Source organism: Vanacampus margaritifer, chromosome 10 (genome assembly GCF_051991255.1).
Source record: "Vanacampus margaritifer isolate UIUO_Vmar chromosome 10, RoL_Vmar_1.0, whole genome shotgun sequence".
NCBI classification, from domain to species: Eukaryota; Metazoa; Chordata; class Actinopteri; order Syngnathiformes; family Syngnathidae; genus Vanacampus; species Vanacampus margaritifer.
The window spans coordinates 27,779,430-27,802,891 of NC_135441.1; the positions used below are offsets into that span (position 1 = coordinate 27,779,430).

General features: G+C 41.5%; 2 protein-coding genes across 5 annotated transcripts; both read right to left on the reverse strand.

Annotated features, from left to right (window-relative positions):
• Positions 1-890: 890 nt before the first annotated feature.
• tgm8 (transglutaminase 8) lies at positions 891-13,894 on the reverse strand. Of its 3 annotated transcripts, none has more exons than XM_077578484.1 (15): positions 12,298-13,894; positions 10,836-11,009; positions 9,437-9,673; positions 8,131-8,249; positions 7,521-7,649; positions 7,267-7,444; positions 7,041-7,176; positions 6,446-6,555; positions 5,599-5,714; positions 5,378-5,504; positions 5,062-5,315; positions 3,756-3,930; positions 2,935-3,098; positions 1,700-1,833; positions 891-1,500 (listed from the first exon to the last, which is right to left on the reverse strand). In XM_077578484.1, the coding sequence occupies exons 1-15, from the start codon at positions 12,320-12,322 to the stop codon at positions 1,353-1,355; spliced, it is 2,226 nt and encodes a 741-aa protein (XP_077434610.1). In that variant the 5' UTR covers positions 12,323-13,894; the 3' UTR covers positions 891-1,352. The 3 variants fall into 3 exon arrangements, 2 of the variants coding, with proteins under 2 accessions (XP_077434610.1, XP_077434609.1); XM_077578483.1 differs by having other exon boundaries at positions 7,521-7,685; XR_013295655.1 differs by lacking the exon at positions 891-1,500 and having other exon boundaries at positions 3,715-3,930; positions 7,521-7,685.
• On the reverse strand, positions 13,780-22,778 carry ccndbp1 (cyclin D-type binding-protein 1). 2 transcript variants are annotated; one of them, XM_077578486.1, is made up of 11 exons: positions 22,586-22,778; positions 21,682-21,741; positions 21,527-21,606; positions 21,365-21,446; positions 19,757-19,853; positions 19,617-19,690; positions 19,302-19,378; positions 18,964-19,223; positions 17,658-17,718; positions 15,468-15,514; positions 13,780-14,763 (listed from the first exon to the last, which is right to left on the reverse strand). In XM_077578486.1, exons 1-11 carry the CDS (start codon positions 22,674-22,676, stop codon positions 14,637-14,639), a joined length of 1,056 nt encoding a protein of 351 aa, XP_077434612.1. In that variant the 5' UTR covers positions 22,677-22,778; the 3' UTR covers positions 13,780-14,636. The 2 variants fall into 2 exon arrangements, with proteins under 2 accessions (XP_077434612.1, XP_077434613.1); XM_077578487.1 differs by having other exon boundaries at positions 13,780-14,040; positions 22,586-22,777.
• Between the last annotated feature and the right edge of the window lie 684 nt (positions 22,779-23,462).

Genomic DNA, 23,462 nt, shown 5'->3' on the forward strand with positions numbered 1-23,462 from the left:
CTGGGTAAAAGGCGGGCTACAAATAGTTTCAAGTTGATGTTTTCTGGAGTCTTCCTGCTAAATTAACCAGACACGGCAGGACATGATTCAAGCACGTTTCTCTTCTCGAACGAAGTTCGCTCGGTTACACCTCTCTCCTGTCTCTGAGCTCATGACATGCGCAGTACACAAAACACTTCAGCATGTAAAACTAAAATAATACGAAACCAAAAGTAATCATTCACAAAACAAATATAAGTCAATTGCAAGTAAAAATAATAATAATACACATTTGCAAACAACGTGTTACACTATGATAATGGCCACACATTGTTCTAAAGACAATACAAATAAACCGTACCCACTCTCACAGAAAACTTTAATTACAGTATGTGTCAAAATCTTTTTTTATTTGTACAAGATATGCTTGGGTACAGTACTTATATTATTAAACTTGCACCTGTACTGTACCTTTCGCAATGTCTTGTTATATTTTGTATGTGTGAACGCGTTTTGACCTACGGAGTTGCCGTAGTTAGCGGTTCAAAATGGCCGATATTCTGCGCATGCACGTCACACTGTGCAGGGGTCACAAGTCGTGCTTTGACAGACGACGATAGTCACGGACGACCTGAGCGGGAAGGGTGGTCACCTCGCGATGCGTTCATGGTCCCTGGGATGCCACCAGGTTCTGCCTTAGGTGGGAAAATGACAAATTGTGAAAATGTACTTATTATTTGTATATAATAGTCTGGAGTGTGTCCAGAGTGAATACACAACCAAGGAAATATTTTGACATTATCTGCCTGTTTCTGAAAATAGGCACCTCAACATGAATCCATCATCAATCAAAGGAAAGCTTCTCAACAGTAAATCATATCAAGTGAAAAAATCATGTCCATCAATCATCATAGCCTCCTCAATGCTTTATTCAAGGTACAGGTGCAAAACATTCATTACTGTCGTACAAGCGAGGGAGGAAAAAGTAAACCACTCAGTAGTTGAAGTCAAATAAAGTCAAACGACACATTTTTTCCCGTATTGTTCACATCAAAGCAAGCAACAAGACATTTCCCATTTCCTGTTCTCTAGCCTACTGCTACCCTCTTGGTGAAAATGTATAAAAATACAAACAAGGCCAAAGAAAAAGCAAAACACGTTTACACATTTTGTGTAAAAGGCACAGACGAGCAACAACAGCACCGAAAAGCAGAAAGGAGGAAATATTCTGCTCATTTGTACTTAAAAATAAGAACTGCATAAAAGCATCACTATTACATAAAATTAAGCACCCGTTGGTATGAAAAAAGTACGTCGGAGCATGAGCAGATTTCTTTTTGTGCTTTTTTTTTTTTTTTTTTTAAGAGGATGATTTACAGTCTGACATTGACCTCACATCTGCCCTTGAAATCTTTAAACATGGACGAGTGGATGTCGGCCGTCAGCCACTTTTTGCCCGTCCTGTGCGGGGTAAACTTAAACTGGACGCGGATGCGAGTGTTGGGAGACTGGTCAGGAAGTCTGAGGGGACAAAAGAACGAGAAGAAAGTTTTGATTCATTTCAAACATGAGCAGGTGTGTGTTTGCGAGCGGACCTGCCCCGGGACCCGTCTTTCACTTACCTGCACGTTAGGTTCAAGATTTTGCCATTGCCGTTCTATCAGCTTGTCGAGCCACTGTTACTGACAACTTTTGTTTTGGGCTGAAAAGATTTGCTTACTTGTATTCTAGCTCCTGGCGCAGGAGGCCGCTTCCCGACAGGGACAGGGTCATGTCCGTCAGGGTCTCCTGGATGGGGTTCATGAAGATCACCTCTCCCGCCGCCTCCTGGTACTGCCGGACAAAACCGGAAACCTGCCACACACGCAAATCCATTTCTTGAATGCATGATCGACATCCGTGTCATGCAGTGATGGTCAAGTCAGAACGTGCACGAAGGTGCGACTTGCACCCCAAAGTCATTGGAAAAGAGTGACAAAAAAAAAAAAGAAGAGCAAAGATAAAAAAATTCATAAATAAAGATATTTTTTCTAGAGAACCCCCCCGGAATATTACAGTTGAATTTTTTTTTTAAACTTCCTAAGAAAATTGTTGTAAATTCATCCATCCATTACGGCAATAAAGTTGCATTTATTTGGAGAAAAAAAGTCATCATATGACAAGAATAGTCATGTTTTGTCAAGAAAAAAAAGTGACATTACAACAGAGTTGTTTTTTCTTCAAGGGGATTTTAAAATATTTCCTAAAGAGAAGAAAAAAATGTAATTAGCGAATAAAGATGTATTTTTCCAAATCCTAAAAAAGTGATATTACGGCAATAAAGTTAAAATAAAATGTTAAATATGAACAAAGTGATTTTTTTCCTCTTTAAGTTATTATATTAGAAGAAAGCATTACTTTAAACATCCTAATATTTGGTATCTTGTCCTTTTATGTTTTTACATTTGTCACCTTAGAGGAAAAAAGTCATCACACAAAAATAATTAAAGGTTTCAGAGAAAGAAAATTATATTATTATATTAGTATCATCATATTATGATATTGCGAACAAAATGAACAAAAATGTATTTTTTTGAAATTATTTATTTCTAGGAAAAAAGAAAGAAAAAAATAGCAAAAAAGGGACTAAGGTTGTAAAATGTTACACTGTTACAAGATTACAAAAGTTTAATTTGTAATATGACAAAGATATATATATCAAAGGGGGGCAACAAAAGATAAAAGTTTTGATCATTAAAAGTCATAAAATCAACAGAACGCATTTTTTGTATCAAAAAAGCATACACGTTTATTTCATTTATTCATTCAACTATTGGGCGATCGATTTGTGGTGAAAATGGCGAGACTTTACACAGAAACCAAAGTCACATAAAAGGAGCAACACATGCCAACTTCCTCGACTGCTTCAAAAGTCTTCCATAATAATAACAATAAAAAAGGGTCGCTTGGCCTTACGGTGACGATGACGGGGGCGTCGCGCAGTATGACGTCGTCCTCCGCCAGGTATATTTTGTCGGGATGCCGCTTGTCCGTCACCACCGCCAACACCTTCAAGCTGTCGGCCTTCCGCATGTGCTCTTGGTACGAGCGGGCGGGGATGACGATGGGCAGCGACAGCTCTGCGACAAAAGACAGACCGCAGAAAAAGTCGGAATGCAAAACGCTATTTTTTACGTGTGACTTTCAAACAAAAGAAAAACAACTTTTAGCTATTGCAGCTCATTTTTAGACCCTATTGACAAAAACCGGACAGATCTGATATCGCATGGAGACATTTATATTTTTTTGCCTATTAAATGCCACATTTTCAACAGCAACAAAAAAAACTTATTTTGACCACTTCTCAATTTTTAGGTCGTATCTTTATAAAGTGAGGACAAAAAAACGGATCTGAAAATTTGACATTAACACCTTGAAACTCAAGTATGACAATGCGCATTGTTGCAATTTATCATTTTTTTGATTTGCTACATGTCAGATTTCACCAAAATAAAACCAATTCATATTAATGTACTTTTTAGGAGGTACTGACAAAAACACGACAGCGCTAGAAATCTCACATTAAGACTTCTAAATTGAAGCAGGATGAATTTAATGCAGTTAGCGGCAAATTCATTTTTCTGACCTGTTACTTGTCCAACTTGACCCTAAAAAAACGATTATTTTGATCATGTCGCTAATGTTTCAGGTCCTATTTACACAATAATTACACGTGTGGAAATGCCACATTGAGACCTTGAATTTGAGGCCCGTTTGAGTTTTTTGAAGAGTTTGACCTCGGAGAGGATGCAACGTCTCCTCCTTGACCTCCGACTGGATGGTGGCGACAAAAGTGCCGTTGTAGTGCATCGCGTCCACGCTGATGTGGATCTTGAGCTTCCGTTCCACTCTGCCCTCGCTGCTCAGCACCAGCCTCAGCTGCACGTCCTTGCCGTACTCCGGTACCGACATCTGACACACACACAAATATTAGAAACATATTAGGATTTTTTTTTTTCAACTTTAAGGGCTTCTCATTTTTTCCAGTGGTTCTAAAAAAACAAAAGCTAAAAAATTTTGCAATGTTTTTTTTATAGTTTTGTATTTTATTATTATTTTAATGAAAACATATTGTCATCATTTTTTTATTTGAGCAGATTTCTTTTGGTTGCGTTCAATGCACATTATGCTGCTGCTTGTGGCAAACGCTCATTGATGCATAACCACCTTTAAGCTGAAGTGTGATTTGATTTCATTTGTTGCAATTTTTTTTTACAGCCAGCCCGATATGCATTTTTTGAGGCCAATGCAGATACCGATTTTTGGCAGAAAATATACAGATGAATCTGCCGATATGAATATATTGCGTACAGAAGAAAGTTGTCATTGAATTCTATTAAAAGAATTCATTTTTCACACATTGGGAAAAATGTCAGCCTTTGCAAAGTGTTATCTTAACTGTGGGTACGCGTTCCCACAGCATTTGTGTTATTTGAAGGAAAAACACTTGTGAAGTTGATGCTAACTTCCTGTTAGCATTTGAATGGGATCCTCCCTTCGCTTTTAGCATTAGCACTAGGCTAGCAATGTTTGAAAAACGAAGCATGTTTTACATTTAAATATACAGTGGATGTAATTCTTATCATTGTGTGTTTAGTTTGACAGTTAACTCCAAGTGGGCTGCCATTAAACAGCTTCAAGGACGCTTTGGGACAACAGAATAACCAGAATAACATACGCTACGCACTTGCTAGTTGCTAATGCTACGCAAGCAAAATGGTGCGTTTCACAGCGTTGAAACTTCGGTTTTCTTTGATTCTAAAACGTTTTAAGGAAAAATAAAATAATCGGCCATTTGGCCCAGTTGGCAGATTGTTTTGGCAGACGTTTGAAGGGCGATAATCTTTTTCTTTTTTTCTTTTTACCTGTTCCTCATCAAATTTCCCACAAAAAATTGGCATCTGAATTTGTCAGGCTACATTGACAAAGTCATGACATGCCTGGAAATCGCACATGAAGACCTTGTAGGAGTGCAGACATTTTCGGTAATCTGCACTAAAATGACTTGTTCGTTGCAGCCACTTCAACGGCAGGAAGTCAAACCTCATCAAAGCGTATGGTGAGCTGCGGAGGGGGGAGCGGGGGGGCCGGTGGCGCGGGGGGTTGCGAGGTGCCGCCGTCGGGCTCCCCGCCCGCAGAACCTTCGCCGCCCGCAGAACCTTCGCCGCCCGCAGAACTTTCGCCGCCCGCAGAACTTTCGCCGCCCGCAGAACTTTCGCCGCCCGCAGAATCTTCGCCGCCGCTGTCTTTGTCATCGCTGAGGGCGTACTTGAAGACGGCGCGCTCCGCTTCCGAGCCTGGAACACGCCATCTGTTCGTTAAGCGTGCTCGCGTGCGTGCGTGCGTGCAGGATACTCACCCTCCCTGTGCTTGTAGGACCTGGTGATGTCGACACGCTTGTCGTAGCCCACCGCCTTGGTGGAGATGCTCTTACCAACTCGCTTGGTGTCCGAGGTCATCATCTCATCGGTGCCGTCAGCTTTGGTCTGCGACAAAGAAGTGCGCGCGCGTACGCACACGCAATTTACACGAGAGCATCACCGCTTCGAAATGTGGATTCCGTTGTTGGCTTGCCCTCACCAGCCAGTCCACGCAGTCCGCGTTGACCTCGGCGAACACAAAGGGGACGTCGTACGGGAGCTCGGTCTCGCCCTTCAAGATGGCCGCCAAAGAGGCGGGGCCGCACTGGTACAAGCCTGAGTCAAAGAAGGCAAGTCAACAAGTCCGAAAGTCCGCAAGTGCAACAGAATCTCCGCTATGATTACAAAAGTACTGGGACACCAAAACTGGCCAAGTTAAAAATAAAGAGATGAATAAATAAATGTGAAAATAAAAACAGGCAGAAAAAAAACCTGTTTAATTAAATTACAAACATAAATATAAATGGAAATAAATACAACAAAAATATATATCCTTAAATAAATAAATAAATAAAGTAAAAAATAAATGCAAAAATAAAAAACGAGATAAAAAAATAAATATATAAATAAATATATAAATAGAGTTAAATATTAATCAATAAATAAAAATGCTCTGCTCTCACATTTATTTATTTCATGCTGCAGAAGCTCTGTCAGGACGAATTGTTATTCAAATGAGGGGGCGGTCCTAAACGTGTCTTGGGTTGGACGACCCATTGCTGGAGCTCTCCATGCAAGCTGGCGAGACTTTCTTGTTCACCGACGGCGGAGTCCAACCCAAGACACGCTTAGGACCGCCCCCTCATTTGTATAACATTTGGTCTGCAACTTGAAATAAATTCATGTGAGCATTTTTACTTATTGATATTTAATTCTATTTATATATTTATTTTTGTATTAAATTCTGGCATTTATTTTTATATTTAAATTTGCTAAATCTCTCTTCTTTTTTTTACTGTATTTATGTATTTTGTTGTATTAGGGGCAAGATGGAGGACGACGCTAACCGTTACTGGCCTCCTGCGGCGTGGCATCCAAAACCTGCCAGCCGTCAAAGACGACGCCGTCCTTCAGGTCAGGACGCTTCATCCACGACTCAACCCACACGTGATAGTTCCTGACGAGGCGACAGACATTTAGGACAAACGCACACGCAATACACCAGGATCCGACCGATTAATCGGCCGCCGATTATAATCGGCTGATTATTGGCCTTCAAACATCTGCCAAAACAATTGGGCCAAATGGCTGAATATTTCCCCCATAAAACATTATCAAAGAAAATCGAAGCTTCCGACGCTATGAAAGTACCCCGAATGCACCATTTAGCTTGCGTAGCATTAGCAACGAGCAAGGCTCTCATACCTCATGACATTTTTTTGATAAGGTCATACTATGGTCTTGTCATTCAAAGAAGATAATCTTAATGAAAAGGAATGGGGGGGGGGGGTATTAATTTTATGAATTACATCTATTTTTAAATAATGGGCAGAATAATCTGTATTTTTTTTTCTGCCAAAAATCGGTATCGACCTAAAAAAAATGCGTATCGGTCGGGCCCTGTAATATACACACAAGACAAACACACGCGGAGCCACTGACCAGATGCTGTCCGGGGACTCTTTGTGCTCCGCCCCTTCATCGGCGTGGTAGACGTCGATGGTGAGGTTGCTGTTGGTGTCGTGGGCCGACACGTAGTTGGAGACCACGCGGGTGGGAATGCCCAACAGACGCATGACTGAAGGCAAAGCCAAACAAAGCGGGAAACTCGAGCAAGACGTCGGGAAGGAAGCGAACCTGTTGCGTGGGTTGCTAGCGGCGACGTTACCTGAACACATGACGCCGGCAAAGACCCAGCACTGGCCGTACTTGACCGTCTGGTACTTGTTCTTCTTCCACAAGGTGAGGATGTCATGGCTGCCGCTCCAGTGGGAGGGCGAGAAGCCGCCGGCGAAGGAATCCGACCAGTTGCCCATCAGGACCCCGCGATCGTCCGGACCGTTGATCTGCCCGTTGGAGACGGCCGCGTCAGCACATACGCTCCGGACCCGGCCGCCTCCACCCGTCCCGTCCCAGACCTACCATGGCGCTGACCACGCGGCCCACGTAGGCCGGGTCGCCGCGGGAGGCCAGATCGCTGCCGGGGTTGTTTTTGTAGTTGAGATTGCTGTCCAGGACTTGACAGCAAATTTCGACCATGTCGTCTTCAAACTGCTCGAGAAGGACCAACGGGATGAATGAGACACACTGCAAAAAACTCAAATCTTAAGTAAGATATCGTTTTTTTAAATTCAACCTAAATTTGCTTATTTTGATTTGACAAGTTATTTTTTACTTCAAATGAAATTGTCAGGCAAGACCATTGTGCTTATTTTAAGATACTTATGACTTAAGTCTCTTATTCGATCAAGCCGTCTTGGCATTGAGTGCTAACAGCCATTTTTTTAAGTCCTGTGTGGATTCAAACAAGCATTTCCCACATTGTCAGGCCCTACATAGGAAAGTAGGAAGCAAACTAGGTGAGGCTCAAGACACACCTTTCAGTTTGGCTTTTTAGGTGATCTCTTTTACTCATTTAACTGTCTTTTATGTTTTTGCTCCTTTTATCGTTTCGTCCTTTAGCTTGACTTCTATTTTGTTGTCTTTCAGCTCCTGTATTTCCTCATGAGTTCTGTGTTTGTAGTTGACTTACGTGTCCAAAGTCCCAGTTGAGAGGTGATATGTAATTTGAACTTCCTCTGTAGATGACTCCTTGTTCATTCAGCACATATTCTTGTCTCTCTTGCTCATCTGGCATGAACACCGCGTCTCCTGCATGGAACACACGCACACAAAAAATACATTTAAAAACATTATATGCAGTATTTATTTACAAGTCGTGCGTTCATTTGTTTTTTGCTCCAATCCGATTTCAGCTTCTATGTGTTGCTATGTCATTGTAATCACATCGACAAGATAAAAAAAAAAAATCGTTCGTCTGTTTGTTTCTTTTCAACCAATCATATTCAAGCTCAGAGGAGCGCTGCAATTTTCCTCACTTTTGATTGGTTGAACAGAGCTAACCAATCTGGCCGTGTGCAGCCAATCATATTGCAGTGGGGCGTGTCCTGCCTCAATCAAGTGCGATGCCTAATTACGTGCAAGTGACGCATTTTTCAAAGTTGATTTTCAAGGAAAAGTGGACATTGTGTATAATATTAAACCAGAGTTAGGTTTATAAACGTAAAAGTTGTGGTTTCAGTTTTCTTTTTTACTTAATTATATTCACAAATATGTTTTTTCAACTGTAATAATAATAATAATAATCATGCATCAGATTGATTTTATTTCACTAGTTTTCGATAACTATATTAACTAGGGCCCGACCGATATGCATTTTTTTGGACTGATACCAATACAGATTATTGGCAGAAGAAAAATACTGATTACCGATTAATCTGCTGATTATTTAAAATACATATATATATAATACGATGGAATTCTATTAAATAACTAGTTTTTCAGATTGGGAAGAATTGCCTTGACGTAGTTTTATCTTAGCGGTTGGTTTGTGTTCCCACAGCATTTGTGTGTGAATATTTGATATTTGAAGAAAAACCACCGCCAACTTCCCTTTAGTATTTGAATGGGATCCTCCATTCTCTTTAGCATTAGCGCGAGGCTACCGATGTTTTAAAAACGAAGCACGTTTTGCATTTAAATATTCAGTGACTGCAATTCTTATTGTCGTTTGTTTAGTTTTACAGTTAACTCCGCCTGTGTGTCACTACAGCTTAAAGACAGGACGCTTCGGGACAAGAGAATCACATACGTTACACGCTTGCTCCGTTGCTAATGCTACGCAGGCAAAATGGTGCGTTCAGGGCACGTTCACAGCGTTGGAAACGTCGGTTTTCTTCCATGACAGTATGACATTTTAAAGGGAAAACAATCGGTCATTTGGCCCAATTGGACGATGTTTGAAAAGTTGCTGGCTGGAGAGTGAGCGCGGAGCGTACCAGAGAACCAGGGGTTGAAGAGCAGCACGAGCGTGGCGACCATCTTGTCCTCTCCCCACAGGGTGGCCTTCAGATGGTACTTGCCGACGGGGGCGTCCGCCGGCGCCGTGATGAGCACCGCCAGGCTGCTGGCGGACGAGCCGGCGTCCCGTCTGGCCGTCCACGAAGCCCGGCGACCAGTCACGTCCGGGATGCCAAAGCGGCACGAGGTGCCCTTCTCCTCAGAAGCGTGACTTCCTGTTGGGTTGATCGGCATTTTGGTGCCGATTTAGTCACATCATCTACTTACTTGACAATGAGAATGTAGACCTCCAACAATGGATTGGCCATTTTTAATGCAATTTAAAACAAATCGATTACTCATGTCGTACTGCAAATGCACACACGTGCACACATATACATACATACATACATAGATTCGTCGGTTGATTACAATTTTTAATCATAAGTTTTTCATACTCTTGTTAATAGAAACGTGGACAAATCTGGTTACCAAATACAAATGCGCTTGTATATATTTTAGTGCATTGATACAGTATTGAAGTTATGAAAGATATATCAAACAGTTGAGAGTGTGAAACATTGATTTGGGTTCAGGTCATTTTTTTGCTACTAGATGGCATTGGTGTTTCATGTTGGACGTTGATGACGGAAGCAATACATTCTTCAGTGTAAATTACAACGAGTCACCGGTCCCCACAAATACATATATTTTCATTTAGGTGATTAAATGTTTTAATCACAATTAATCGCATGACTTTCATAGTTAACTCACGATTAATCACAAATTTTATATCTGTTCTAAATGTACAATAAAATATGTTTCTCTAAGTTTTCATACTCGACGTAAAAGTGTGAAAAAAGTGAAACTAATAGAAATATGGCTGCATCGTTTAGTCATTGATACAGTAAATTCATAATAATTCATAAAATTTAGTTCAAATGAAAAAATATGTTATGCATTATTATGACATTTATTACTGCTCAATTTTGACGTGGACGTGTCTGCTGCGTTGCGACTGGAATTCCTCCAGTACAGACTTTCCAATTAAGGGGCGGTCATTGATCGCACATTAAAAAAAACGAGTGGCGTTAAAAGAAAATTTTGACACCCCTAATTTTTTTGGATCACATTCATTTTTATCGTGAGCCCGTTGCACAATGTTGTAAGTAGAATAAAGCATGAAGAAAAACAATTATAGTAACATTTGGAATGCCTCTGGACATTGTTTTTAATGCCATTTAAGAGCATTTAATGACTTTGAATGCTTTTCAATGAGTCAAGCACTCTAAATCCATGCTGGCCAGTCGTCAGCTTTTTGGTCCGACGAGGGTCAAGCGAAGAGCGAAGGGCGAAGAGCGAAGGGCGAAGAGCGAAGGGCGAAGAGCGAGCGCTTACCCCCGGTGGAGGCATTGAGGACGAGGGAATCCAGGCCCTGCTTGAAAGGCTTGCTCAAGTTCAAGGTGACCTTGAAGGCTTGTCCCCTGCGGACGGTCAGCTGATCTTCGGGAAGCTCGCTGGTGTGATGCTCGCTGTGGTTGCTCTTGGCGTGCACGTCCACGCCCTTGAACACTGAGCAAGGGAAACCTGTGTTACTTCCTGCTACCTACCCTCCAGTGGAAAAATGAAACTTTTATTCGTTAAAGGACTTTTGTTTAGTTTTTTTTTTTTTAGTTTTTTTTAAATATGACTGTGCTCCCAAATACGTATTTATACGTTTTTTATGGGGGAAGGGGGGGGGGTCCATGCTAGAGCAAACAGAAGGCTTTGATGCAGCCTCTGAACTGCAGTGAACGGGTGAAGCAATGGTAGTTATTACAAAAAGGGCCAGCAGGTGGCAGCAGAGTATAAGAGATCAACCTGGGCCATGTTGAAAAAAGCTCTTTCCACCCACTGTTTTAAACAGATTTGTGAATAATGATGAAACTTAGCTATATTCTAATGCTAATTGCTGCAAAACAGATTTTGGTAGGTTCCATGTTTTGATAGCAATAGAACACAATATTCGGTGAGCCTTGCAAAGTCAGTCAAAATCCAGTAAAACAGCCGAGCGAAGGGGGTTGCTTCAGTGAAAATGGATGCGAGTGAATGAGTTCATGGGCCAATATTAGCAGCAAAAATCATCACACATCACAACAAAGACAAAAATAATGGCATTCAAACATACCAACCACCGTTTCCCGTGGTGGATGTTTATCCTCATTTATTTAAAAAAATGCTTGGTGATTAAATTTATTTTTATTTTTTTTTAAATCCTCTTTTCAATGTATTCATGGCCAAGGATTTTTGCTATTCACAACCCTATCCCCTGCTAATAGCCACTGTACTGCACCAAGATGGTGGCAAAGCCCTACTTTTGTCAAAAGGAAGCTCCTCAACGCATTTTAACTTATAGTTCCTTGAGACCACAAGATGGCGCCAAAGCACAGCTTTTTACTGCATGTTGAAATAATGGAATGTGTGTGTGTGTGTGTGTGTGTGTGTGTTCCCTCCAACTAATCTGAATGAGTCACGTTGCCTTTGGGTCAACTCCGCCTCCTCAGTGAGATAAAAGGAACCAAAATAGCTTAGCCGAATCTCTTCTTTAAATCTCAAATAGCTGAAAAAGTACAGTTGATGTAAAATAAATAAATAATGCATTTAGCAATAAATCTGAGCAGGTAAACTTTATTGTTCTTTAGTCTTTATGTTCTTAGTTCATTTAAGAAAACGCAGGTTTAATTAAGACACAAAATAAGACCACAATAACTTGATGAAAATGCATCCAATCTGACTTTGATTTTTTTTTTCTCTCTCTCGTTTTATCGGGCAGAGAAATGATTGTGTGCAATTGAAATGAGTTTGATCATTTGTGACTCACCCGAATTGTTGTCCACCGAGCTCATCCTCGCTCCTCGCCGTGGTCGCTCTGCAGCGCTTTTTGCGTTAATGAGGCGGCGATGCCGTGAGATCTGGTAAAACCTGCAAAGTGCAACAAGCCTGCCTGCCCTTTATAATGTGCCCCGCGGGAGCCAGTCAGTCAGGTTTCTTCTGATCACACCCCTGTGGGGCTCGCTACCAAGATACCTTTCTGACAGATGAAAATGCCAAAGTCGAGTCAAACTCTCACCTCGTGGACTGGATTCGTTCAAAGTTGTGTCTTTTATGAGACTTCGATGGTCACACACAATAACAAAAAGTCAAATCCTCTGAAATTTGGCATTGTCCTTGCGTCGAAAAGAAGTGCTTCAAATTTGGTGGGAAGAATCTCAAAAGAGGAGTCGGTCTTTAAAAAGACCACTGACCAAAATTCTAAAATGACCCCAAAATGTCTGCATTAAATCAACGTGGCTGACTTTGTGTGTCTTTTTGGGCATGATTTCTTGATACTTTTTTGTGGGTCTACTGATGGCAGACATTTCGACCAAATTCCATGTTACTAATCCTAATGAAGGAACCCTGAAAATGACCTAGAATGTCCACTTCAAACCAAAATGGCTGACTACCAGGGTCTTTTTGGGCAAGGTTTCTTGAGACTTTTTGTGGGTCTACTGATGACAGATATTTCGACCAAATTCCATGTTACTAATCCTGTAGAAAAAGTTTGCTGATGATGGATCCCTGGAAATGACCTAAAATGTCCACTTCAAATCAAAATGGCTGACTACCAGGGTCTTTTTGGGCAAGGTTTCTTGAGACTTTTTGTGGGTCTATTCATGATAGTAGACTGGTCGAGTAAAAATTTATGTTACTAAATCAAACCGGCTCCAGGGTCTGAATTATAAAAATATTCCTGTAGAAATGCTTGATAACGGACCGCCGGAAATGACCCTAAAATGTCCGCTTCAAATCAACGTGGTTGACTTTTGAGCTTTGCTTCTTGACACTTTTTTGTGGGTCTCGTCATGATATGTGATGATGTCATTGAAGGATCCCTTGGAAAACGGGCAAAATAAACATGGCTGACTTTCTGTGTCTTTTCAGCGGTGGCTTCTTAAGACTTTTTTGTTGGTCTACTCATAATAGACAATTCGACAAAATTTTGCATCGTTATGGGCAACAGGTTTTAGGGGCTGAATTCTCCCCAAAAAAAATTCAGGAGAAGTTTGTTGATGAAGAATCCCTTGAAAGAAAATGGTGGCTTCAAACCGGCGTGGCTGACTTAATGTGTCTTTTTGGACAAGACTTCTTGAGACTTTTTGGTGGGTTGACTCATGAAATACATGCCTGCCAAATTTCATGTTGCCAAGTGGAACTGGCTTCGGGGGCAAAATTTCCCCCCAATTTTTTTTCACATTCAATCACATTCACGGCTCCAAACAGATGCGAATAAATTTCCACCTGGACGGACACAAAAAAATGGTTACTTTTTGAATTTGTATTTATTTAGCTGACAAAGAAACGGAGCACATTTCAGGGGCCTGAAAATGTCAAGAGTGAAAAACGAATGATCTCATCCACTCTTCAAAATGCTCTCCACGCAAACATAACATAAAACACACATACAAGAACACACTAGCTGACCAGCCCAATGAGGTCTTTGGCTTTTTGGAGGTTGTGGTCAACAGCGCCGTCCAAGAACTGAACCCAGGTCAGGTCGGCTTCACCACAGATGTGGCTGGACCTGATTTGGGGGCGGAGGCGAAGCGACGGCGGGAAAAGAGTGACAGACAGAACGAGGACAGATCAATTAAAAGGCGGAATTGAGCTGGAATCTTCTGGCACCGTTCCGGACACCCACGACTTTCTCAACCACGCCCAAATATCCGCAAATATGCCGCTTCCTTCACACCTGTACATAATGCGCTTCGTTGACTTCTTACCTGATCTGACTTGAATTCTTGCATTAGTGCCACTCAACGCAGACTCCAAACAGGTTTATAATGTATGCTGAACTCAACGGGACTTTATTTGTAATGCGCGTTATCAACAAGCACAGCTTTCCCAATCCGTCCTCCATTGTGGAGGTTACACTTCAACAAACCTTTCATTCCCTGAGGTGACTTTCCTTAGAGAACACACACACTACTCACACTAACTTAGAGGGGGAAACTCCTACATGAGCGTAAACTACAACGATAATTGTCGCATGTCAGCTTAATTCAAATCATCTTCATTTGTCTCCACTAGTTGCCACTATAACAAGGACCCGCCCTGCTGCACGCAGGCCAGGAAGGCGAGTATGAGACGCGAGTGCGGCAGTTTTATGTCACACTAATCTCAATCACCATTGTTTTTATTTTGTACAAATGTGATACATATTTGGAATGGTTGTCTCATTTCATCTGTGTGCGTCCTTCCTGTATACAGCAGCAGCCAATCATATTGCAGCAGGGGCGTGTCCTGCCTGCAACCCAAGTGGGATTCATGATAACGCCTAATCTTGGACGCTTGAACTGTCTGAAAAGTGACATCACTCTGGGGCTGTCAAATCTTTTTAACAATCCATTATTCCATCGAATAATGAGTGGATATAACTGCTCAGTATTTATAATCTTCTGTACATTTGCATTATTTAACACCCAGCAAATTTAGCCTTTGCTTAACGGTTAGCAATCGCGATTAGCATTAGCGCACTAACAACGACCATTTAAGGTAAACAAAGTAAACACTAACTACCATTTAGTTCACACATCCATCATGATAACGACACTCCACATGTAATTTAGTGTCTTAAAAGTCACTTACAGATGATGCTTCAACAAGTAAACGCATCGAGTGGAGTTAGTTGCCTGTTAGCTACAATGAGCTCAATAACTTCCTGTCTACTGCGTGCGTCTGCAAAAACTGTCCGTGTAGAAACATGGACGGCGGCACAAACATGCAAACACGTGGAGCTTCGTGGCAGAAAATTTTAGTTTTAAAGTCGACTTTTCTGACTGCCCTGCATCATCACTCAGCCTCTTCCCGACTCCATGGGAGCTGTGCAGAATTAATTATGGCGCCTCAAGATCCTAACTCTGGATGGGGTTGTTGGTTTTTTTTCTTCAAACAATAACGAGGGTAAATAGTACGCCGTTTTGTTTCAAAATGCATGGCAGTAATGCTCACCTGATGACGGCGAGAACTTTCTTCATAAGCGCCGCCAGTTGAGACACCTGCAAACAAAATGGAGGATGATCTTTTCTGCCAATGACTGTCCACGGGCCACAAGTGACAACAATCTTCCGTACTGCCATGCAAAACTCAAGAGCAAAACTGATGAGAAGATTTGATGAAAACTGGAAGGAGAGGAAGTAAACAAATCTACTGGAACACCGAAGGTGTGGAAAATGTCTGCCAATCGCTGACACTTTCCTACATGTGACAACAATCTCTCATACTGCAAACTCCAAAACAAATTTGACAAGATTGTAAATATTAGAAAGTAAAATAAAAAATTTAAAAAAAATGGAAGGGGTGGTGGGTGCGATGAAGCCCACATGACCACTGAAGGAGTTGCAGGAATTGCTGGCAATGACTGTCCAATCCCTTTTATGGGTCAACAATCTCCCATATTATCTCAGGAAAAGATTAGTCAAGGAAAAAAAAGTATAATAATGCAATGGAATGGAATTTTTATTATTAAAAAAATTACAAAAGAAGATGAGATGTAGACAGAGAGGATTCAAAGGGGCCTGATGGAAGAGGAAAGGAACTGCAGCAATGGCTGGCTGTGGCCTACATGTGACAACAATCGCTTGTATTGTTTGTGATCCTTGTGAGGAGTAAGCGGTCGTTTGTCAAACTTCCAATTGAACACTGATTTTGATTTTCAGGCTGCGGGTTGGTGAGAATGTGCTTGAGATTGTTGCTTTTTAAACCATCTTGTCTTGTGTGCGGAAGTAGGATTTTTTTGTTTATCTTAGAGAGTGGGACCGGAAAAAAAACTCAGACTAACTCAAACTTGCAGCAACCTGCACTCATTCACCTAATTCGGCGTCAAGTCATTTTTGGGACTGTGCCGCGCTGTCCTTGATTTCTTTTTTTAGGGTTAGGATTATCTTACCGATTCAACATGTTATCATTATTGCTCTCTCTCTCTCTCTCCTTTTTTTTTTGGGCCTGACTCCTGACCGCAAATGGTTGTTGCTGCACTTAAGATTTTCCCAGTTGAGGTGAGATTTTTCGGTCTGTTGGAGAATGGCTGGCATCTCAGACGTTAAGGTGCGGAAATTCCAACAAACCGTTCAACCACTCAATTGGTTCAGGTTATCATTGTGTTATTTTGATTAGAAGAATTGAGGACATTTCCGCTGGTAAAGAATGTGAAAATATTTGCTGCTGCATCTTGGAATTGGGTTTCCATTTTGTTGAATGTAATGTGGATTAAAAAAAAGAAAAAGGTTTTAATTAAAAAGTCGACACGCGCCATTATTCCAATGGAAGGTTTTTGTGATATTAAAAAAAAACAGGACCAAAAAGATAAATCATTTGAAAATGTGTTCCATCAATGTGACACAGAACCTGGACAAGTCAAACTTTTATTTTATTTTATTTTTTTTATATTTTAGAGATGGAAAACTGAAATATGGCTGAACAGCCGAACTTTATTGGAGTCAATCAGATGTACTTGAAATGGTGTCAGGTGTAAGATGAATCCAATTTAACTTGCGTTTGAATACAGCCACATCCTCAGTTATAAAAGGGTGTGCACATTTGTGCAACCAACCACATTATGTTCAATTTAGTTTTACAATCACAATGTTGGAAACGATTCATCTTGGTCTCATTTTTTTTTTTTCACGACACAAACCTGGCATCAATGCAGGCTTGCGTCGACATTTCACAGTCATTGTATGTAAACGCAATCTCAATAAATCCACATTTAACAATTTCACATCAAAAAAAAAAAAAAGAGCCTCCGGTTAAACATCTCCAACATGTTTAAGACTGCAGCTGCGTTTAACAGGAGTGTCAAAACGAGGTCAAAATGATTTGGCGACTGGCCTGCTTAAAATAAATTCATTCATTCATTAGCTTGACAGCGGATGTTTACGTCAAAGGTGGCCCAGGTTGTGTTTGAGCAATAAACACGACGACAAGCCTTCAAGTCAAGCGTTTGTTCTTGTCAAAATTCCGGCCTCATATTTTTTCCCCTTCTAAATGATGCAAGTAATTAACTGTTAAGAAAAAGAGGAGGATGAGCGTGTGCAGTGGATCAAAAAGAAGGGATTCATCGTGATTCGTCAAAATTCTGAGATGTGATTAATCAAGTTGTGCATATTTGTGTGCTTTTGTGTGTGTACGTTGTAGACTTACATGATCGTCCGCACCGCTGTAGTCAACAGGTGGGTAGAGACACAACGCCAGGTCATCAACTCTGTGAAGACATTAAAAATAATGCGACAAACATGTATGCACACGCGTGTGCGTGTGTGTTGCGGTTTTTGTTGTCTTGATAACAAGAGTGGACGTGTGAAGACAAGACTTTTTTAAACGAGCAGCATTTTTGTTTTTATTACTTTGGCGCACCAAGCGGTGTTGGTGTTTACGCAATACCAAGCGTTCCAAGACAATGTGCATGCGGCGGTTAAGGTAGTTTCACTCGTACGTGGGTAAGACTTGATAGGTGAGTGGGTAGGAAGGAATGAGGAAGGTAAAAAGATAAGACAGGCTTTCTGCAGGTGTCAGCAAATCGAATTTCATGTTTTAAAAAAAAAGATTTAAAACTTAATGCCTGTGTTGTATTGCACCCACGCATGCACACACACACACACACACACATATATTGTCACTGCTATGTATATCATTTTTGTTATTTTTTTAAAAACATTTTTATGTTTTTGGGATGATACTGAATGCAGACATCCCCCAAAAAACGTAAAAAATGCCAAAAATGGATATGCGTTTTTCACATAGCAGCAGCAATATGCAAATACTCTTTAAATATTAGGGCTGTCAGTCTATTACAATTTTTAATCACAATTAATGGAATGATTTCGATAGTTAATTTAAGCGCACGTTATTATCTGTGCTAAATATACAATAAAATGTTATTTCAGGTTTTTTATACTCTTGTTAATTAACAAATGTGGTTGTATCCTTTAGTTCACCGATACAGTAATTTTATAGTACGTAATTCATAAACTTATTTCAAGGTAAGAAGTGTAAAGTCAGATTTGGGTTGTGGTAATATTCGGCCACTAGATGGCATTAGTGTTTCATGTTGGACGTTGGAGAGCAAAACAGTACAATTTTCTTTTCAAATTTAGAACAATTGATATTTGGAACAAGATGCAACTGGTGGACTCCAGGCCAGTTTGTTGAATGTAAATGACAACTCGTTACCAGTTTCCACAAATCACATTTATTATTCTAAATTGTGTTGATAGTGACTCCTTCACACAATCTTGCATGAACGACAATGTTTTTTTTGTTTTGTTTTTTACATCAACTGTATTAAAAAATTGAATGGCTCTGGACATGGTATTTAATGCGTTCTAATGCCATCTAAGGCTTTAATTTCAGCAAAATCCATGAAATGACTTTTAATGCTTTTTATTGAAAAAGTAGTGATAAAGTAGGTAGGCAGGTAGTGTGTGTGTGTGTGTGTGTGTGTGTGTACCCTGGGCTGATTAGCTTGACGCTATCCACCAGGTCGTCCAGCTGCGCCACCCGCTGCGGCACGTCGGCGTCCCCGTGGGTCCTGACGGCCGCCGTGGTTTTTCTCAGGCAGGCGGCGGCCGCCTTCATGATGCCCTGGCAGGCGGCGACCACGCCACGGTCCCGCTCCGACCAGTACGTGTCCTGGTTGTCTGGCGGCTCCTCGCCGTCCTCCTCGTCAACCAGCATGTCGCCGAAGGGGTGGCGGGCCTCGGACAGCGCCTGGCGGATGACCGTTGACGTTCCTGTTCAGTCGGAGGTGCGCGAAGGGCGTCCGTGTCGTGTCTGAGCGGATAGTACCTGCTCTAACTCCTCGATGGCGTCTTTCACGATGCCGCTCTGGCCGGATAGGACCAGCAACACTGCAGCTTTATTGTCTGGAAGATATTAAGACAGCTCGTTAAGATGGTAGATAGTAGCTAGAGAGATGGTAGCAAGGTATGTAGCGGAGTAGATGATTGTTGGCTAGATAGTAGTGGTGCAACGGGTCACAAAAGTCACAGTTGGGATCGGATCACGGATTTGAGTGATGAAACGCTGACGAAAGATTGGTATGTAGGTTGCGTAGGTCAGCTGGCGGGCAGCGAGGTAGATGGTGGTTGCACACCAACTGACCTTGAGGTAGGCTGCTGAAGCGGTCGCATGCTGACCACACGCCTCCAGTAGACGTCAACTGCTCCTGAGTCAGACTGGGAGGAGAAAAGTCAGTGGTTGGCCTCCCCCAAGCCGAAGCCGTTGCTCTTCATTGCGAGTACCTCTGTAGCGGCGACGTGACTATCACCTCCAGGAGCTGCAGCAACCCCTCCAGAACCTGCAGGGTGGCGTCTCGGACTTGCCGACGCAGACTGACGCCTGAGACACGAGTGGCAAAACAAACAAGGTGAAGACATTTTCATACCAACTGCACATTTACATCTTTTCTTCATGTTTGTTCTGTACAAATGCCCCTGGCACGGAGTGAGGGAGACAACATCAACCAATCCATTTCCGCCTTTGGAAGTAGCATCATAGGTGGGCCGACACCTGCATACATGAGATCCTGATCTAAGATCCTGTTTTTGGCCTGTTCTACTGCCCCTTCCCCTCCTTCTCCTTCTCAGAAAGGATGCTAAGTAGTGGTGCAACGGATGAATGGGGGGGCAAAAAAAAAATGCGCATTCACACTCGATACCATTCTGACATGACATGTCAAGGAAGCTGAAACATAACGTAACACGCTTAGCCTAACTTCAAAATAAAGTTGAACAAATACAGCAATACATTGACGGCAATTCAAATAGCCTTAGTAGACTTTTACTTTGAAGTTAGCTCTCGTCGTAGCGTGATGGCTAGCTTGACTTCCCTTCTAGATGTTTCTTTATTGTAATGGATTGACCAACATCAACACAACGCTATCCCGAACACGTATTCAATGGCTAATTTAGGGCGCTAAAAAACTGCTAATTAATTACACTGTCAATGTATGATACGGCAGAAGTCTCAGATGTAAGTGGCTAGCGGCTAGCTGTTAGCATGACCAACGAGTGTCCGGCTGCCGGTACCTGGCTTGAATTCTTTTTCAATATTGTGGACCAAGGCTACTTTGTAATTCACTCGCCATTTTTAAAGGAAGGGAATTGCGCGTTGAGATCTTTTCATTATTAAAAATAATAATAATAATAATAATAAATAGAACTTTGTTTTAATTTATTTTATAAAACACTTTTGCCCATTAAAAAATAAAAAAAACTGTCAACTCAAAATGTCAAACGTAGCTGTTTAGATTATAGGAACACAACTTAATGCCATTAATGGAACATGCATGGACCATGTAAAAATAAGAATGTTTCTGCCTCATATTGCACTTAAAAATTGTGTTCCTATTCCTAAATGGCTATATTAAACTTTTTTTTTTTTTTTTATGGAAAAAGCGCTTTACAAAATAAATGAAGACAAAGTACTATTTATCTTTTTTTCCCCTGACGATCCGATCCGTGACTCAAATCCGTGATCCGATCCCAACCATGACTTTTGTGATTTGTTGCACCACTAATGCTAGGTGAGGCTTTTGCCATAAGATCTTCCACTTTTACGCCGCCTAAAAATGTCCACCTCTTCTCCGTGTCTGAACAGCACTGACAAATTGGCGGGGGGGACAAGGTAGGTTTCCACCTTTGGAAATAGCATCAGAGGCAGGACAATGTTGGGACTAGGGAGGCCGTAATAGTCACTTTAACACTGCCTGTGCTGAGGCCTTCACATGATCTGATCTGATGCCGCATCTGTGTGAAAGTCTGGACAACATTCTGCCTCGCTGGTTTCTGTGTTACGGTAACGGCACTGCCGCCTGAAAGCGGGAGACTGTGCCAGTTAGCGGACGTCACCTCGGCTCTTTGGAAGCCAGTAATAAACGGTGGACAGGCTGAGGACACTCTTGAGGACAGAGTCAGCCAGCTGCTCTCCATCCTGCCGGAAAGAAAACAACGACAAAAAAATGATGGTAGAAGGTTCATCCCGTCATGTTTTCCAAAATGATCCCCACTAACTTGCTGTGACGGCAGCGGCGGCTTGGAGAAGGCCAGGCTGACTTTGGTGGCTTCCTGTGATACCGCCTTCACCGCCTGGTCTGCAACACAGGTTAGCATTAGCATTGAACGGGTATAAAAGCAATATAAATGGAGCTTCTCCTGAAGGACTCAACTCAAAGTGTCCCAAAAGTTGGGCAGGTTGAAGTCTCCGTCCGACTCATTGGATTCTCCATCTGAGACAGAAACCCAAAATGTTAGCGTTAGCATTTTAGCTTTACTTTACAGAAGCACGTCTGACATCACTAACTTGTCTGGTAGAGACGCAAGTGGGCCGCCCCACTATGTTTAGTTTTTTTTGGCCCTCCACGATGTGACGATGATTTTTTTACTGCATTGATATTATGATATTATGTCATGTGTTTGCTACGGATGTCAAGGTGCATGATAGATAGATAGATAGATAGATAGATAGATAGATAGATAGATAGATAGATAGATAGATAGATAGATAGATAGATAGATAGATAGATAATGCATTATCTATCTAGTAGTCAAGGAGGCCAACAACCGATATCTGTAGCCGACATTCCTTGCAGTAAAAAAGAAAACATTCTATTTCGTGTAAAAAAATAAAAAATACTACAAATGCCAACACGCAACTTAATTTATGTACCTTTAAACATGTTTAGTAAACAGTATTTCCGATTTTCAACATGTTAAAGAGTCTTTTTTATCTTTGGCAAGTGACATCTTTGTTTTTTGTTTTTCAATTCTAGCTAGCAAAACAGCAGGGCGCTCCCAGATAAAATCTTGTCTAGTGTCCGGGTAGTCTGACATCATAATGCTAAAACCAGCGTGTAGTGCGAGCTTTCTTGTCTCACTTTTACGTCAGTAAGTTTAACGTCATGACATGTAAAACACAAGTCCACCTGATAAGCATCACAGTTGTTGTATCGAGGTTCTATTACGTCAGCATTTTAGCTCCACGATACGCCAGTTTGTCAAATGCTAACCACGCTAACGTTAGCATTTTTAGCTCAGCGCGTCGCTCCCGAGCTCGAACTCGGCCAAACTGACCTCGAACCCGAGCCGTGACGCACTTGACGGATTTGAGCAGGTTACGGAGAGTCAAGCAGACGTGTTTCGTCGCGTTGTCCTCCTCATCCATATCGGCTTGACCTGCCCTGCCCCCCAGCACACTTGTGTTGTTGTGGAACGCAGATTTGGAAGCACTGTTGCGCGTGGGACGCGGGGACCATTAAACACGACGCACAACCAGAAACGTTTGGTAGCTGTAGCGCCATGTTGTGGTCAGTCGTGGAAGTATTTTGCACAGTCAGTCGTGCCAGTTTCAAGACTGTGTTCTGCTACATCATAGTCAATATTATCTTTAAATTAAATAAATATATTACATTTAAATGGAATATAATATTGACAAATAGAACATTCAAAAAAATATTGAATGTGATGAATTACCCGGTCAATCATTAAATCATTTAATGTCACATAGTTGTTAATATCATACATACTTTTACCAAACATTTTCAATCACATTTCATGTCTATGCATTTCTAATGAAGCATTTTTCTTGTTAACGTATGTATCTTTAGTGTATTTAATGTCTAGACTGCTCTTAATTGCTTGGCGGGCTTTTACATGAGGAGAGAAAGGGAAGAAGTGAATAGGAAGGAGGAACAGGAGAAGGAACGAAGAGGGAGGAGGATGTCCCCCACTGGTGGTCTACTGTGTTGCCCACTACGTCATTCTTTGTTGTCAATTTTGTAATCTGTCGTCCACTTCGTCATCCATCATGTCCCAGTTTTAGATCCCTTGATACCTGCCACTAAATAAAGAACATTCCATTTTTACAGTCAACGTCAATTACAGTATGGCCGAGAAGTCATTGTGCATACATCCCATTCCCAGTCCTGCTTTCATGAGTTAAAGTGCATAC